At 46.4% G+C, this 16,701-nt stretch overlaps 1 protein-coding gene across 1 annotated transcript; it reads left to right on the top strand.

Moving 5' to 3' along the window:
- Nucleotides 1–121: 121 nt before the first annotated feature.
- Nucleotides 122–15,279, top strand: LOC8030920 (dolichyldiphosphatase 1). Its single transcript, XM_002403512.5, has 8 exons — nt 122–259; nt 1,209–1,309; nt 1,464–1,548; nt 6,670–6,763; nt 9,000–9,104; nt 10,795–10,923; nt 12,179–12,268; nt 14,321–15,279. The coding sequence occupies exons 1-8, from the start codon at nt 148–150 to the stop codon at nt 14,358–14,360; spliced, it is 756 nt and encodes a 251-aa protein (XP_002403556.3). The 5' UTR covers nt 122–147; the 3' UTR covers nt 14,361–15,279.
- Nucleotides 15,280–16,701: the final 1,422 nt, after the last annotated feature.

Below are 16,701 nucleotides of genomic sequence, written 5' to 3'. Positions count from 1 at the left end.
AAAAGCAAGACAAATTTGTTTATTACGTGACTTTAGTTTTTTTATTACTAATCACAATGCAAGACGTGGTCGATATTAATCCGTTTACATCTGCACTCTTGCAGATTTGCAACACTGGGAAAGATCGTGTGCGTTCGCAAACAAAACATGGCCGGCGTTGGACCTGCGAACGGTCCTCTGTCCGATGATCTAAGTAATTTAAACAACGAAGTTCAAACATGGGCCTCTTTATCTCTCACCCACGTCGAGTACCCTGCAGGTATGACACCTCGGAGCCGATTTTATCGCCGTCAATTGCCCCACGACTAGTAACGAAGGGGCCGAAACCCGGCGCGGTCGCCAACAACCTCAATCAATCGTTGAGTCAGGCGTTTCGAATTCGTCCAAAGCGTAGCGTAGCCGGTTATTTATGGATACATGGCATGCTGGTTCGTGGGCTCGGTTTTTCGGGTCAGTCCGAAACGTTTCTTAGTGTGTATAGTTGAAGGAACCGGCGGTCAGTGATCGTCGCCTTTGGCACATCCTTACCGAATAGAAAAAAAAAAAAAAAAAAAAAAAAGAGAATAGCTCCACGTCGCGATTGAGCAAAGCAAATAATCGTGAAAAACGCAAAGTTTCCTGAGATGACGGCCTCACTTCCGCCGAACGCAGCTTCCTTTTTCAAAACCAGCACGAACTTGTACTGTACAAGGACCCTCTTGAACAAGAGTTCGCGTTTAAATTGAAACTGGTGCCGTCGAAGGCAGCGCTACCGTTGGAGCGTTTTGAAATTTGGAGCGGTTTCTTTATTCCTCGTGCGAAATAATTATAATTTAACTTGTCTTTCGTTATGAGAATGCTTTGTTTTGGGTGGGCGGTACGTTGACGGGCAGTGGTTGGCGCTTCTCGTGTGTGTTCCTCAGCGATCGAGTCTCGTAACGCATTTAATGTTACTTATTCAACGACGATTAAACGAGCTTGGCTACTAACACGTCAACAATATAAAAAAAAAGTACTAAAGAATGCTCCCACGTACGAGATTCTTACCTCTATCTAGGTAGCGGTAAGAATATGCTAATTCGTTTAATGGTTGAGGGCACTCCCTGCCTCATCCCAGTTTTTGCTGTCTTAACTTTTTCCTCACAAAATCAGTCTTTGCAGTTGTTAATACTCACATTTTCGTTATAATAACTAGCTGAACCTAATATGTATATATATTTTTTTTCCAGGTGACTGGTTAGGGAAAATCCTTGCATACATCTCCCTTTCACCGTTGGTGGTTCTCGTTTCGTTTGGCACACTGATTATTTTTAGGAGAGATTTGCACACGGTGAGTGAAGTTTGTCGATTCATGTCGTGACCGCTGTGTCACATTAAACATCCTGTACTGTTTGTTAGCGAGTTTCTAGCTACGCCTCTTTTGCATCGGACAAGCAAATTATACGTAATAAAAATTTATATATTTTTATCTTTGTAACATCCAGATCACATTCCTCTGTGGAACCATACTCAGCGAAGGCATCAACTTCATACTTAAACATGTGATAAAGGAAGCCAGGCCGTACAAAGGTAGGTTGTTCTCACTTATGCTTTGAAATGTATTAATGAAGAAAAAAAGGAAAGCATTACATATGAAAAAAGCAGCCGGCACTACAAGTATGTTGTCTGCTGTGTAAATCTTTAATTAATTTTTCTTTTTCGCTTTTTGAGGACTTACCAAGTCCTCTCAACATCTGACTGTTGTATGCATATCACTCCTATGATTGTTTGGAATTACATCTGTAGCGACTGGCATTGTTGCATATCGCAGCGCACCAACCATGAGGTTGCTCATGCATCACTGAGCGAGGCAGGAGCCACGGTCAAGGAGTGCACAGAACGAATACGATGAGCAGCATTGGCAGCGATGGCTCGGCACTCCATAGGCTGGCCCTCACCTTAAAAAAAGAATGGAGATGATTTTATTTAATTTTTTTAAATGGTGTTTTTAGGCTTCTTGGGAACCTAGCACGCTGCCCAATTTTTCGTAGACATTTGTGGCACATATTTTTGTGCCTACGAAAGAACTGAGAAACCGAAACTGAACTATCTCCATTCTCATTTCTGAGCCTCCGAAAACGTAGGTGACATAGGGAGTGACGTCAAGTGTGAATAGTCGGTATCGGTAGGATTTAGGAGATCAAGACTCTGGTTATCGCGGTAGGTTATAGCAGCGCGGTGGCGCGGTCGTTTCGTCGGATCTGTCAACATGGACGACAATGCCGCTCTTGCGAGCAAGTTCGGGCTTCCGTTCAGTGACCTAACACCAACGGAACGGGAGTATGTGTTTGGCGGCCTCCGCCATCACCTGACGGTGATGGTCTCTAGTTTCGACCAATCGCTGACGCGTCTCTTGTGATGTCGTGCCTCTAGGCGCCGCAACGGTCACGTGAGCTCCGCTTCTCCTAGCTTCTCCCGCAACTCGGGGCGTCGTCGCAGTCGATCCCGGTACGATTATTACCGCGACTGTTGAATTGATTTACGCGGCACAGAAATGCTGGTTTCGACTGAAATTTGGGCAACGTTGCCTGGGACGTGCCTGGAACCCAGTTCAATTGCCAAAAAGATATCCGAAATCGCCTTCATTGTCCCTTTAAGTAATCTTGTACATATGTAAGTAAATAGTTAACTTGGTTGGGAACCAAAGGCCTCGACGACTATAAATTGGTGACCCGGACTATCAGAACGCTCCACCCTACACCTCCGACTTAAGACTTCGAGATGTCTCACCCCAAAGCAAGTGGATCATCATCTGGCAATGTCGCAGCCGGGAATGCTAATGCGCCCCTGCACACTGCTGCCACTTACCTCAGGCTGCCAGAATTCTGGGCAAGGGATGCAGAACTTTGGTTTCTCCACATCGACGCCTTCTTCTGCAACAACCGGATAACTTCACAATGGGCCAAATTTGACTACGTCGTCACAGCCCTACCTCAGACAACAACATCAGTCATGGAAGATCTCCTCCGCTCTCTTCTGGAGAATCTTTATGACGTCCTCAGGGACGCGTTGATCCTGCGCACCACCGCCTCTGAACAAAAAGGACTGCAGCAGTTACTTACAACCAAAGAATTGGGCAACCGAAAACCGTCGCAGTTTCTTCACCGCATGCAGCAACTGATAGGAGATTGAGCAGACAGCCTCGACCATTCCCTCATCCACAAGCTCTTCCTTCAAAGGCTTCCAAATAACGTACGGATGATTCTTTCAACCTCAGACGCAACATCTCTCTAAGCGCTCGCAAGGATGGTAGACAAGATCATGAAAGTCAGCTCCCCACTGCTTTACGCCACGCACCAAATGCCGCCCTTGCAGTAGCCGCCATCTCTCTCTACCGATGGGAAGCTGGTCAAAGTCATACACCACCTTTCTTTGAAAGTCGAGCAGCTTTCGTTAGAGGCTGCAGAACTGCGACGTACGACACCAGGTACACATCGATCTCACTCCTCCAGCTTCAGTCAAAGCACCAACCGCAGTCGTTCTCCCAGTGGAGACCGCACCTACTGGAACCACCACCGGTTTGGTGATGCCGCAAACAACTCATTAAAGCTGGCTAATAGGGTGAGTTCAGCTAAGAGCCGTCTCTTCTTCGTCACTGACAAGTCCACCAAGGTTTGCTATCTTGTGGGTACAGGTGTGCAAATTAGTGTTTGTCCTTCAACTCTGGAGGACCGCCGAAACCGTCGACCTCCGACATCTCTGGCAGCTGCCTGTGGTTCAATTATCTACACTTATGGTGAGAAATCAATCCTACTCTACCTCAGTTTACGAAGAACGTTCCGCTGGAATTTTATAATCGCGGACGTCAAATTTACCATCCTTGGAGCGGACTTTAGTTTTTTAACCTTACTGTAGACATCCGTCAACACCAGCTTCAAGACAGAGACGCACCTACACATCGAAGGAATTGTGGCACAAAATCCAAAGCTCGTGCTTCTTCAGCCATCCTCAATAACACTGACAAGATGAGAAGCTCTCCTTCATAAGTTTCCAAAGCTTACGTGACCAGCGTTTTATGCTGAATCAAAGAAACACAGCATTACCCATTCTATCCAGATGACTGGACCACCTGTCTTCGCACACCTTCGACGACTTGCGTCAGACAAACTTAAGGTTGCAAGGAACTAGTTCGAGCATATGCTCGAGCTCGGCACCATCCTCGAGCAACTAGTTGTCTCCCCTGCATATGGTCCAGAAGAAAACTGAGGATTGAAGTCCGTGTGGTGACTACCGTGCACAAAGTCGCTGTACCGGACCCCCATCCAATCCTGCACATCCAGAATTTCTCCGGGGCCATCGCAGGAGCTACGATTTTCACCAAGATGGATCTCGTGAAGGCTTATCATCATGTTCCCATCGAGCCGGCGGACATACCTAAAACAGCCATCGTGACACCTCTCTGCTTGTTTGGGTGTGTGCGTATGCCTTTCGGCCCCGGGAACGCCGCTTAAACTTTTAAAAGATTCATGGATCAAGTACTGCGAAGCCTTTCATTTTATTTCACCTACCTCGATGATATTCTCCTTTTCAGTAAGACTCCCGACGAACATGAAAGTCGTCTGAGCGTCTAAATGAGTTTGGCATGACTATCAATATGCAAAAATGCAGATTTGGCATTTCTGAACTCGATTTTCTTGGACACCACCTAGACAAGAATGGAATCCAACCTCTGACATCAAAAGTTCAAGCATTCCAGGACTATCCAAGACCATCCAATGGTCAGCAACTCTAGGAATTCCTTGGTCTGATCAATTTCTACCTTTGTTTCCTTCCGGGCGAGCCGCGGTGCTCCGCCCACTTAACTTACTTCTTGCAGGAATCAAGTCAAAGACTGCACCCCTGATCTGGAACAGTGCTGCAGAGGAAGCCTTCAACAGGATGAAAGAAGAGCTAGCCAAAGTCGTTCTACTGACCCATCCCAGATCTGATGTGCCAACTTCCATCATGGTTGATGCTTCAGACACAGCGACCGGCGCAGTTTGCCAACAGTTTATCGATGGATCATGGAGCCCCACCACCTTCTAGTCTATGTTACTGTCAACCTGCAGAGACTAAGTACAGTACTTCTGGATGCAAGTAACTTGGCATTTACTCCGCAGTCAAGTACTTCCGACGTTTCCTTGGAGGTAAAGAATTCCTAAACAGACCATAAGCCGCTGACGTACGCCATTGCCACTTGCAGTTCTGCTCATGCGCCAAGAGAGATACGTCAGCTGGCATTCATATTAGAATTCACTACCAACATCAGGTTCATCAACGGACAAAAGAACGCCGTTGCTGATGCACTTTCCCACATTAACATTGATGCGACTTGCATAAAATGCGCGTCCTTGGACTACTCGACCCTTGCAGCTTCTCAGAAAGCTGACCCCGAGCTCCTGACACTGCGCAACTCTCCCTCATGCTCGCTGCAGTTCCGAGAAGTGCAGCTTGACACATCATCGCCTGCAGTAGTGCATGATGTTTCGACCAGCCAACCACGGCCATACCATGCTAAAGTCTTCTGGCGTCAAGCCTTCGGTGTGCTTCATTCCTTGGCACACGCAGGTATTGAAACGACAGAACGGCTGATTTTGTCTCGGTACCTGTGGCCCCGCATGAATTCTGACATACGACAGTGGGCGTACACCTGCATAAACTGCCAGCGTACCAAAGTTCATTGCCACACCACATCCCGGAATGCGGCTGCCCGATGCATGCCTCACCAACATCCACATGGACATCGTTGGACCCCTGTCACCATCGCTAACCTCTTCACCATCAATGATAGTTTCACCAAATGGCCTGAAGCAGTTCCTCTAACCAAAATCACCGCTGAATTGGTTACACAAGCATTTCTCTTTTTGTGAATTGTATGATTTGGTGTTCGTACAACTGTCACCACTGACCGTGGAAGGGAATTTCAGTCTACTTTATTTAGAACATTGTCACAACGGTTTGGTTTTCACCACATCTCGACAACATTGTACCATCCGAGCGCGAATGGGCTCGTTGAGCGTTTTCACAGACAGCTAAAAATAGGGATTACTGCTCCCGAGTCAACATTCTGGACAGAGTGGCTTCACTTTGTAATGTTGGGAATCAGAGCTGCTCTCAAACTAGACTTTGGGTGTAGTGCAGCAGAGTTGGTCTACAGCACTCCACTCTGCATGCCAAGTGATTTCTTCTGTGCTTTACTATCAAGCTCTCTACCTGATCCTTTTGACTGTGTGGAAAAACTATGCTACCATATGGCCAACCTTCGTCCATCACCCACACGGAAGTCCCACTGACAGAAAATCTTCGTCAGCCTGGACCTTTCTACTGCCACATGTTTTCATGCGCCACGATTTGGAGCGACGATTGCCACAGCCTGCTTACGATGGCCCATACAAAGTTCTTGCTAGAGCGGCCAAACATTTCCCCTTGGCCTACCCGAACCGACAAGAGGACTACACATCTTTTGGAATTTAAGCGTATCGGCACTGTTTTCCATCACTGTCCAACGCTGCCACGACAATCATTCGTCTGTTTGCCTCGCATGACATTTGTTTACATGTTGCTTTGATAGGCTGCCATCTCGGTTGTTTGGGAGCACACTACCCATATTCTTAGATGTTTGTTTTGCACCTCAGTCTAAATCATTATGACCATTATTTTCTTTTCCTGCAGCTCGTGATAACTACACAGAGTATGGCATGCCATCCAGTCACTCCCAGCTGATGTGGTTTGTGGCAACCTACTTGGCCTTCTTTGTGCTAATTCGGTGAGTGGGACACTCCATCCCTGTGTACCAGGTTGTTGTTTTGCTGTTAGAAAAAGGTAGCGATAATAAAACTAAAGTTCTAGACTGTGAGGCATTTATCTGCTTGTCTATTCCTTGTTGATGCAAATCTTTTTTTTTCCACTCTATATAGTATTTTTAATTGTTAAACGGTGCACAACTACTTTGTTTTGTTGGAGTTAGCTGATTGTAGTCGTTGGCACTAACATAATCTGCTCTGTCAAATTAAGGTGTCAGTCACTTCATTGACTCTCCCCAACTCTGCAGTGTCCATCTGCAAGAACTATGGTTAGCAAGAGAAACACACGCACGCACAGAAAGGACTTGTAATCATTTATACGAAGCTTTATGTTTTCCAAAAACAAGTATGCGAGAGGGACCATTAGTAGAACTGTGTGTGGGGTGGTGACAGATACTGAGGTTTCAATTTCTGCTTCGATAGAAAGGACACTAGTGTCACATTCGTCTGGGGTGCGCTCGGCACCAAGAAAATGTCACCTCCAAGGCCACGCCACTGTGTAGGTGCACCACGATGCACTACCAGGTGAACGCGAAGCATCCCGCCGTGCAACGCGCTTGGTGCGGTCACTGCAAGGGCAAAACATGAACGGGTGGACGGTAAAAAATATCCGCAAGAGTGGGGCGGCGGCTCGCGCCATCTAGCGAGGAATGAAAGTACAGTCGAATCTCGTTAATTCAGACTCAAGGGGGACCGAAAATTTGTTTGAATAAAGCAAAGTTTGAATTACCAGGAGTTTCCTCCCATAGAGATGCATAGGCTGGGACCTGCATGTTAGCTTGAATTATCCACAAGTTTGAATTAAGAGAGTTTGAATTGACGAGATTTGACTGTAACAAATTGTCTTTCAGGGGGTGGTTCAAGTATGTACTTGTTACACTGAAAATTCGCCCGCCAACGTAAAAACAAAAACACATGGACTATGAAACAGAGCGTTTACATATATGCGATTTTATTGTCGGACTGGTGACAAGCGATAGGTACACGTCCGGTGTGAAAATCAACAAAGGCAAGGGCACGCAGGGGTTAAAAGAAAAACAAGAAATTTAATTAGGCGATGAAAAGCCGCGCACAGCGACAACACAACAAAACCATCAGAAGGAAATGCGAACAGGCGTTACTCCAATAACACGCTCATGAACCTTCGGGCAGCGGGGCCGCGAAGAAAACAAGACAGCACTCAATTCCCGACAACGCGGAACAACTCGCCGCTCGCGACACAAACTGCAGCCAGGAAACAAGTTCGTTGGTTCAAAGAAGAGGAAATTTCAGAAAAGGAAAGTCCCCACTGTGGGACCCAAAGTCCAGGGAAAAGTTCAAACGAAGTCCGAAGACTCACCGACGTCTTGAATCCAACGAACGACGAAAGCTTCACGTTTACCCGGCATGGTGGACTGGTTGCTCTGCGGCCGAAGCAGCACCGCACACACACACACTCACTTCCCGAAAAGGAAAAAACCGACGCCCGTCGTCGCTGCTGGAATCGTAGTTAGAGCAGAGGGCTTGAGGGAAAGAAGATAGCAGCGCCGACATCACACTCTCTCGAGCTGCGGGCCGCCATGTTTCGTAAGACGAGGAAGAAAGACCGACGATGAAGCAAGAGAGAGAGAAAGGAGGTGCCGAAGGAAGCGGAGAGCGTTAACTCAAGGTCGCAGTGCGAGGACCTGCATGGTCTCTTTCTGACAGTGCAGCTGGTGCAGCAATGCACCGGTGCTGCGCGCCACATGAAGTCCCAGGCGAACGTAGTGCAGCCGCGCCAACACGACCTGGCGAACGTGACGCGATCGTCGGTGCAGCGCGGTGCGGTGCGGTGTGCCCCAGACGAATGTGACATAGGTTAGGCTTCAAACATACCTTACTGACGGTGGCACTCGAGTAGGCCTAATAATATAGGACATACCGTAGAATACCGTGCATCCGCCCATGCCACACTAAGCGCCCATACCCGAATTTGTAAGATCTGAGAATATATGCACAGTACATCGATATGTAAAATTAATGACCGGAGAAGCGCCCATCACCCATTTTTTCGCGATTATCTCTAAATTTTGAGTGGGCGCTTGCCCGGTATTTTACGGTAGGCAGTTCAAACAAGGTGGCCAACTTTTGAGGGTGTCTTCCATGTGACCCATGTAACTTGGTTTCCCTGGCTGTGCAAGTCATGCCTTTCCTTCTGGCCTGGGCTCCATTTCCCTGTAGCCTCCATCATGGTAGCAGCAGCAGCAGCTGGCCTTGGGAGAATCTGTGGAAGCATGCTGTGATAGTCTGCTGGTTCCTGCTGGCAGGAGTGGTTTCATACAGCAGGTACGACCTGCTTCTCACCGCCTATTTGGACGCATGTCCTGGCTCTTTTTACAGTTTAGCACTGACAGTTAAGTCTTGTTCTAGAAGTTTGATGAGGTTTTTCATTGCTAGAATACCTAAGGATAGCATGGTTCACTTTCTTCACAGCTAAGTTGACAAGGCGGTGAAAGCTGCACGCTTCCCAGATCAGTCATACTCAGTTCCTTTGGCCCACCCTCTGCGCTAGAGTAAGGGCAGGGAGCACGACCACATGGTGCAAGACTGACAGTTGACTGGTCCAGCGAGCACGTAGCTTCCGCTGCATTGTCGGCTTAGCAATGGGCAAGGTATAGGAGCTACAGAATTATTCAGTAGCTCTTTTCATTGTTGGGAACTTCTCTCTATTTTATATAATATTTTTGTTTGTTTTAAGTTTTGGAATAGATGTCTTCCGTTGTAGCTTATAGGCTTAATCACAGTTTAGGAAATTGATGATATGTTCATACATAGTTACAATCGGAGGCACACATTTGTGTTTTCCAACTTTTGAAGTGCTTTCTGACCTGAATATTTTTTCTTAGTTCTGGTATAAATGGGCCAGCAATTTACCATCTTCAGTAAAAAGCAAATCAGTTTTTGAAGAAAATGAGTACAAATTTAGCTATCGCAAGTTGAAAGCTATGTGACAGCGAGGAGTTTCCAAACGCAAGGTCTGCTGTGGACGAGCATTGCTATTCTTCAGGTCCAAAGTTTCTCTGCATTTCTCCAAAAGACGGAAACGTCGACTCAAGCCTTTCAACGGTTTTTGTCCCCACAGAAGCAGACAAGTGATAATTTGTTTTTTGTTTTATTAGGGCAACCAGCTTGCAGTTACAATTTTTCACATTGATTAATATTTAGCACCTTATGCTGCTTATACTCTGGCAGATGAAAGGTTGAAACAGAAGGCACAATTAAATTGTCCTCATACAGGAATGCTGGTGGTTATGGCACGTTCACAGCACTTAGCACTCATCCAGGCATTGTGGCAAAATGATGTTCCTGTAATACAGTGAAACCTGTTTAGAACGAACCCACGTACAGCGAATTATTGTCAATATCGAACTCACGAAAAGTTCAAATAAAAATGCACGTAAAAAGTACTTTTTATAACGATCAACATATTGGCTATATCGAACTTTTCCCCCCAGGAAGGCTTCCAAAAACGCGCAAGCAATCGTCTTCTAGCCTGTCCCTCCACCCCCCTCCCCCACAGGAAAAAAAAAGTAGGAAAGACAGGAAATTTCAAAAGCTCAAGCTGGGAACAAAACTGAGTGAAGAGAAGCGAATCAAAGGGGGGGGGGCGGGGGGGGAAGGGAAGGGAAGGGAAGCTAAAAAAATAAAACTGCACGCACGCACAGAAAAAAAAAAATTCTCATCCCCAAGTGGTAGCTTACGAAGAGAAGCGATTCAGAAGAAAAGGTAAGCTAAAAAAAACCTGCAGTAATGCAAAAAAAAAAAAAAAAAAAAAATCAGCTTGTTGTTACAAGGCGGAAATCGAAGAGATGAGAAAGAAAGAGAAGGCTCTCGCCTTACAACGAACACATCGTGGAAGTTCGTTGTAAATGGTTTTGCTATATCGAACTGATCATAGAGTTTCCTGCTGTTCGTTATAAACGGGTTTGACTGTACACGTAGATGCAGTGCTCAGTGGGAATCCCTCTTGTTGCAGAGTGTACCTTCAGTACCACACATGGGCCCAGGTGTGCTGGGGGGCCCTGATCGGCTCGCTACTTGCCTGCCTCTGGTTTTCTGTCACCCAGTTTGTACTCACGCCCCTCTTTCCTCGCGTTGTGTCCTGGTGAGTGGTCTTCTCATTTACTCGCTGCCTCGATAAAGCAGTTTATTGCTGCATTGGCCACCAGCTCCTCTAGTTAGGTGGGGGATCAGTGGCCGAGTGGGCTGAAGTGCACACCCAGCTCGACGTGCGAAGAGCGAAAGCTCGCGCTGCAGAACCCAGGGATCCTGGGTTCGAGCCCCACCCCTGCCCGTTTCGATCTGGATGAGCATCGTACCGGCGTGCGGTCGTGTATCACTACTGCGTGGTGCACGTTAAAGACCCCAGGTTAGCAGTCGTACTGCACTGGCAAAACTGCTTATGTACAGTGTAAACCAGTGTCGCCCCTACTGGCAGACCAACCTTACGCTGTATAAATCACTCAAACGTCCAATTTGACTTTTGACTTCCTCTAGTTAGGAGCTTTGATTAGGGTAGTTAGAGGTTTGCATTGCCAAAGTAATTGAAGAGTATCCAAAAGGTCCTTGTCGGAGAAACAAAGTCCAATTCTCTCTTTTTGCTTTGTTAGAAAGGTTACTGGCGTTGCATTATCTCGCTTTAAACTAGTCACTTTCGGAATTCTTTTCCTCTAGCAAAGCCTTTGACTAGTGTGCATGGTAAAAAAAAGAGAAATGCTGGTGGACTATTCTTTTTGGATGCATACAAGCTCTTGTGTTTGAGACAGGAGTCAGTCAACACAGCAAAAAACCTCCCAAAGACATTCCCAAAAAATCTTTGATAGCATTTCATATAACACAGAATTTTCTGTTTTTTTTGGTGTTTCTTTTGTATTTGGTTGCAGACATGCAGTTGTGGAATCCTGATTATACATTGTATGCACATATTCAGAGCCTGTCACGTTTTAGAACAGAGTAACATGCAGGAATAGGAAGTGTGGGCCAGAGCAAGATGCAGAAGAAAGCTTTAGCGATCTTTTTTCGAACGCCTGTCGTTTATCAAGACTGGAGCTGGTTGTGTTAGCTTCACATTAATTGATGATTGTGCCGCAGGGTAGCAACGAGTAATTCCGCATCATTAGTAACTCGCAACAAATCTTGAAGGGAATGACATAGCTCTCTTCCCCTGAATGCCAGTTTGGACTTGCATGCAATAGCTTTTGGGTTAGCCCACCTATTGGGTGGCGGATCTTTGTCACGTTTCATGAGGTAGAAAAATGTCCTTTGTAGAGAGTGGCTTCACGTTCTGGGAGTTGTTAGGAAAATTGAATTTTGATGTCGAGAGGCGTTGCAACTTCCATCCATCCCATGTTTGTTTTCAGGCCCGTGAGCGAGCTCCTCATGCTGAGAGATACCACTTTGATACCCAATGTTATGTGGTTTGAGTACACCTCATACCGGGCTGAATCGAGGTAAGGAGCCTTTCAAACAACTGTAGGCCCTTTATGGGTTTGCATACTTACATCGTTGTAGTAAATAATAAAATAGGCTTAGAAAAGAAAAAAAGGCTGATTAGTTTTTTATTATTAACATCTACTTTTGCTTGGGAGCCTTTCCCTCCGGTCAAACTTTGACGTTGAGAAAACAATGCATCCTACGTCGTACCATCTGAAAAGCCTACACGTAAAGTATTACGCCGTGATTCTGCATAAAAGTTCATTAAACCGACCAAATGAAGTCGAAGCGGCTCACACAGCTAATGCCGCTGTGTGGACACAGCCAACACTGCGCGGGACGTCAACAACTGGAAGAATTGCTTTGTTCGTTCTTTACTTTTCAAAACGCAGAGTGCAAGGGCGAGAGAGAAAAAGAGAGAGCGTGGTCCGCTGCTTTTGTTGATGACATAGCCGACGTCTCCGTACCGCGTGATGTCGAGTAGCTGACCAGCAGGACCAATGTCGCCTGCTGCGGTCAATGTTTCGGTTTCACTTTGTGATTTTCATTTAAATGAGGTTTGCAAGAAAACCATTAAATTTTTCGGAAAACAAATGACATAGAATCGTTTATTAGTAGTTTTGACGTGATAGTCACCCGTAATCCCAGAATTTTTGGAATTGACCAGAGTTGCCTTTTAAGGGATACTGCACAGTACCGAGCAAGCTCCTTCCAAAAATTCGGAGGCAATCTTGAAAAACTGAGGAATGGATGCTAGTTTGGTCAGAGTGCAAAAATGCAGAAGAGGAACATAATAGCTCGGGCTTCGCTGCATTCCATCGGCAGGTTAAGGGAAATGAAAGACGTGGAGAAGCGGCTTTGTTGCATAGGTGGGTGCAGAAGTTGGGTGGGTGCTTGATATATTCATCGCCCATTTTTCAAACATGTCTTAAGTAGCGAGGCTTACTGTGACGTGGGCGCTTGCTCGGTATATCACGGTACTTTGTTGCCACCAAAGATGTGGTACACTTAAAAGAAACTATTTTATGGCATAGCGCCGCACACTCGTCATATGATAATGTATATAGTTCAAAACCTGGCACAGCGATGGTAACAAGATCTGCAATGGGTGTTAACGATACTAGTCATATTGTTAACACCCGTCGCAAATCTCAGAGGCTCGCAGAGGGCCATATGACACAATGTCATCTTGGTTGGTTTCCTACTGCAGAAGCATACTTTACGTGGCTTGCATGTGATGTCATCTCAGCATACTCGTGGTCATTTCTACCTGTCCTCGATGATGAGGGCAAGTCAGATAGTACAAAGTGAATATGACTGTTTATGCACTTAGCAGCAGGACCCCCAGAATGGTAGCTGATAGGACGTCAGTGCAAGTAATGTGTCATGGATGAAGAAAGAATAAAACAATTAAAACAGGGACAACACAACCACATCTTTCAGCAGGACCCCCAGGATGGTAGCTGATAGGATGTCAGTGCAAGTAATGTGTCATGGATGAAGAAAGAATAAAACAATTAAAACAGGGACAACACAACCACACCACAACCACATGAAAGATGTGGTTGTGTTGTCCCTGTTTTAATTGTTTTATTCTTTCTTCATCCATGACTTAAACCAACACGCTCTTCTCCCAAGCATAAGTAATGTGTGTTTCGGCTTGAACTGGGGGATGGCTACTAAGACCTGTTAAACTATGACTGTTTAGAAATGAGATGAAATCAGGCCCCTCAGTCTGGTTTGCACGCTTGTCACGATGCTCTGGACTTTGCATCACTTGCATTATAGCGGTAGTGCCGAGATAATGATGCAACTTCGATTTAATAATAATAAGTATTTATTTTTTAACAAAAGCAGTGCAAGGAAAATTTTTTAGAAACAGCTGGACTGGCCCCAAGCCCCCAATATACAACAGCAGTATAGTGTGTATCAAAATGTATTCTTATTATTACAAGCAACCAATGAAGAACTTTGGTGAACCTATGCAAATACACTCTACACGCATGTAAAAAACAAAACAATGACCCTTGTGCACAGCAAATTGTACATAGCTTTCCTTTTATTTCTAGGACGAGACAACGAAAACTGGTGTCGATGAAGTCTCAGTGACACAGGGAAGACTGCCTTCGTGGTGATCGTCACATGAGGCAACGAGACGTGAGGGCAAAGCGAGAACTGAAACTACTGTCATTTTCCTTTTCCGACTCCTTGTTCCTTGGAGAACCGAAACTAGGCAGGACCGGCCGGCCGTCTCACAACGAAAGTGACGGCCAGCGCGAGGAAGCCAACGCTTGTTGCAAGCGCCGCATGGGGGGGAAAAATACATCGAGGCAAGCGCCACTCATTCCAGCAACATGTGCAACCTGTCACGTCATCCCCCGAACACGTCCCCCCAGGACTCACGTTTGGCAAACCCCGCACGCAGACGGGTCGGAAACACCTCGTTGGCCCCGGCAGCACCTCTGCTTTACCGAGCTGCAACAAGAACAAACTTGTCTGACAGTAAGCGGTATAAACTTGTCTGCATCCCTGTAGTCGCCGACAAAACAAGAACTGCAGGCAGGCCTCGCAGTTGTCCCGCCTCGGATGCAGGCTTTCTACCTTCGATAACACTTGGACGTTTACTGAGCTTCGAACGGAAGGCAATGAGCAAGTACTGGAGCCTCAGCATGGGAAAGGGATGCCCTGTCGTTCTCGTGCTGGTGGTGATTACAGTTAAAGCGTTTCTTTACTTCTGCTAGTGGAGTTGGCCGACTCTTGTCACTGTGGGGACTGGGGGTTCAAACGATACGTTCGCGTGTAGAGGAAAGCACGGTTTCACATTTGAATTGCACCGGCCCACATTCCGTGTCTGTTACATGACGCGCATCGACCCAACGCTGGGCCTGCCTTTCCGTAATTTTTCGATTGCTGCCGCTTTGAAATTATCGCCACTTTGTGGAGAAAAACAGTCGGTCCCACCGATCTCGAGCTTTCACACCGACTTTTGAACTGGGCTCTGGAGGGAAATAAAGACTTTTGCTTCTTACTGCTTTGCATCGTTTTCTTTGATTGTCCTTCCGTGACCCCTCTGCAGGGTTGGCTTTCCCGCATGGCTAGGTGCTTATAGGAGTGCTTGAAGACGCTTCCCTCTTGGCCCCTCTAGGTTTTGTAAATTTCACTCGAGATACTACCTATTCTAGGCGCCAATGTCTTCTGTACAACATTGTCAGGGCTAGCATAGTTTTCACAGTATTGCAGCTCCACGCTGTGGCTTGCGTCTGCTCTTGCGTCTCATTTGCACGCACTCTCATGAGAAAGATATGCTAGGTCAGCTAGACGAAGTTTACTAGCTTCGGAGCATTGGAAACTGCTAGCCAACGTTACTAAAACACTCAGTTGGGAAACTCGCACTTGAGACCCAGACCGATAACAGCGCCACCCTTTAGTGTCTAATTAAAACATGGAAGTTCATTTTTATTGCTGCTGCAAAATGGCACCGCTAGACGGTGCCACCGGCCCTTGGGCTACTCGACCTGAACCGACACGTGCAGGCGTGCAGTTCCCGGAGCGGCCGCTGCGGGAGAAATGGTGGCGTTGTGATCGACATTAGTTCGGTTCTCAAGTACGGATCGAAGCCACTTTTTCAAAGCAGGCTCTATGTCAGTTTCCCAACTGAGTTCTAGTAACGTTGCTGCTAGCCTTGAGAACAAAGGCAACAAGATGGGAGTGCTTGAAATCAACCACCCAAATTCGCATAAGGCTCCAAGAATATAAAAAATTTTGTCAATCCTTGCGTTTTTTTTTTTCATTAGGTAAACAACAATAATTCCTGATGCCTTTTTTTTTTCTTCTAATTTTAAAGTCGGTCAAAGTTTAGAACCTTCTTTTTTTCTGATCCGCGCCCGTTGATAAAGAGGAAGCACTTGGTTCACGTGACGGAACGTTCGATCGCGTTCACGTCGCGTGATTCGAGCGCGACAGTGCACCAGCGGTCGCGCGTCTCTCCCAGAACGATGCCCAAAAAGACGCCGTCCTCTTCCAGTCTGAATCGCTCCCGATGGCCCGTTGCGGAGCAGACGGTACGTGCATTACAGAATAACATCGAACAAATCGTAAGGGTGCAGGCGAGCTGGTGAATATTAACCATGGTGAATTAATTACAGACTGGGGTAGAGAAGAAACATCGAAACGTAGAAAGCACAGGATGACATCTGTCTATTTCGTTGAGACGTCGTTCTGTCTATTTTCTGTCCTACGTTTTGATATTTCTTCTCTACCCCAGTCTCAGGTTAATTCAATACGGAAGAACACCTCGATCCCCTTAAACGAAATTTTGATTTCAGAAAACAGCGCGGAAGCGCTAGGCGGGGCGCTACAAACCCGAAAGCATCACTCACAAAGCGATATCTCCAGCGAAAGAAGAGCGCGCTTGAACAAGGCCAAAAAAGCCCGTGACGTCGCCGATTCT

This window comes from Ixodes scapularis, unplaced genomic scaffold, assembly GCF_016920785.2.
Source record: "Ixodes scapularis isolate PalLabHiFi unplaced genomic scaffold, ASM1692078v2 PGA_scaffold3__209_contigs__length_174095766, whole genome shotgun sequence".
NCBI lineage: Eukaryota > Metazoa > Arthropoda > Arachnida > Ixodida > Ixodidae > Ixodes > Ixodes scapularis.
Note: the sequence above shows the minus strand (reverse complement) of the source record. Positions and strands in the feature narration are given on the sequence as shown.

Coding starts and splice junctions, on each gene's coding strand:
- LOC8030920 (XM_002403512.5), top strand. CDS start 148: ATGGCCGGCGTTGGACCTGCGAACGGTCCTCTGTCCGATGATCTAAGT. Junction 260..1,208: donor CCACGTCGAGTACCCTGCAG/GTATGACACCTC, acceptor TTTTTTTTCCAG/GTGACTGGTTAGGGAAAATC. Junction 9,105..10,794: donor GGAGTGGTTTCATACAGCAG/GTACGACCTGCT, acceptor CTCTTGTTGCAG/AGTGTACCTTCAGTACCACA.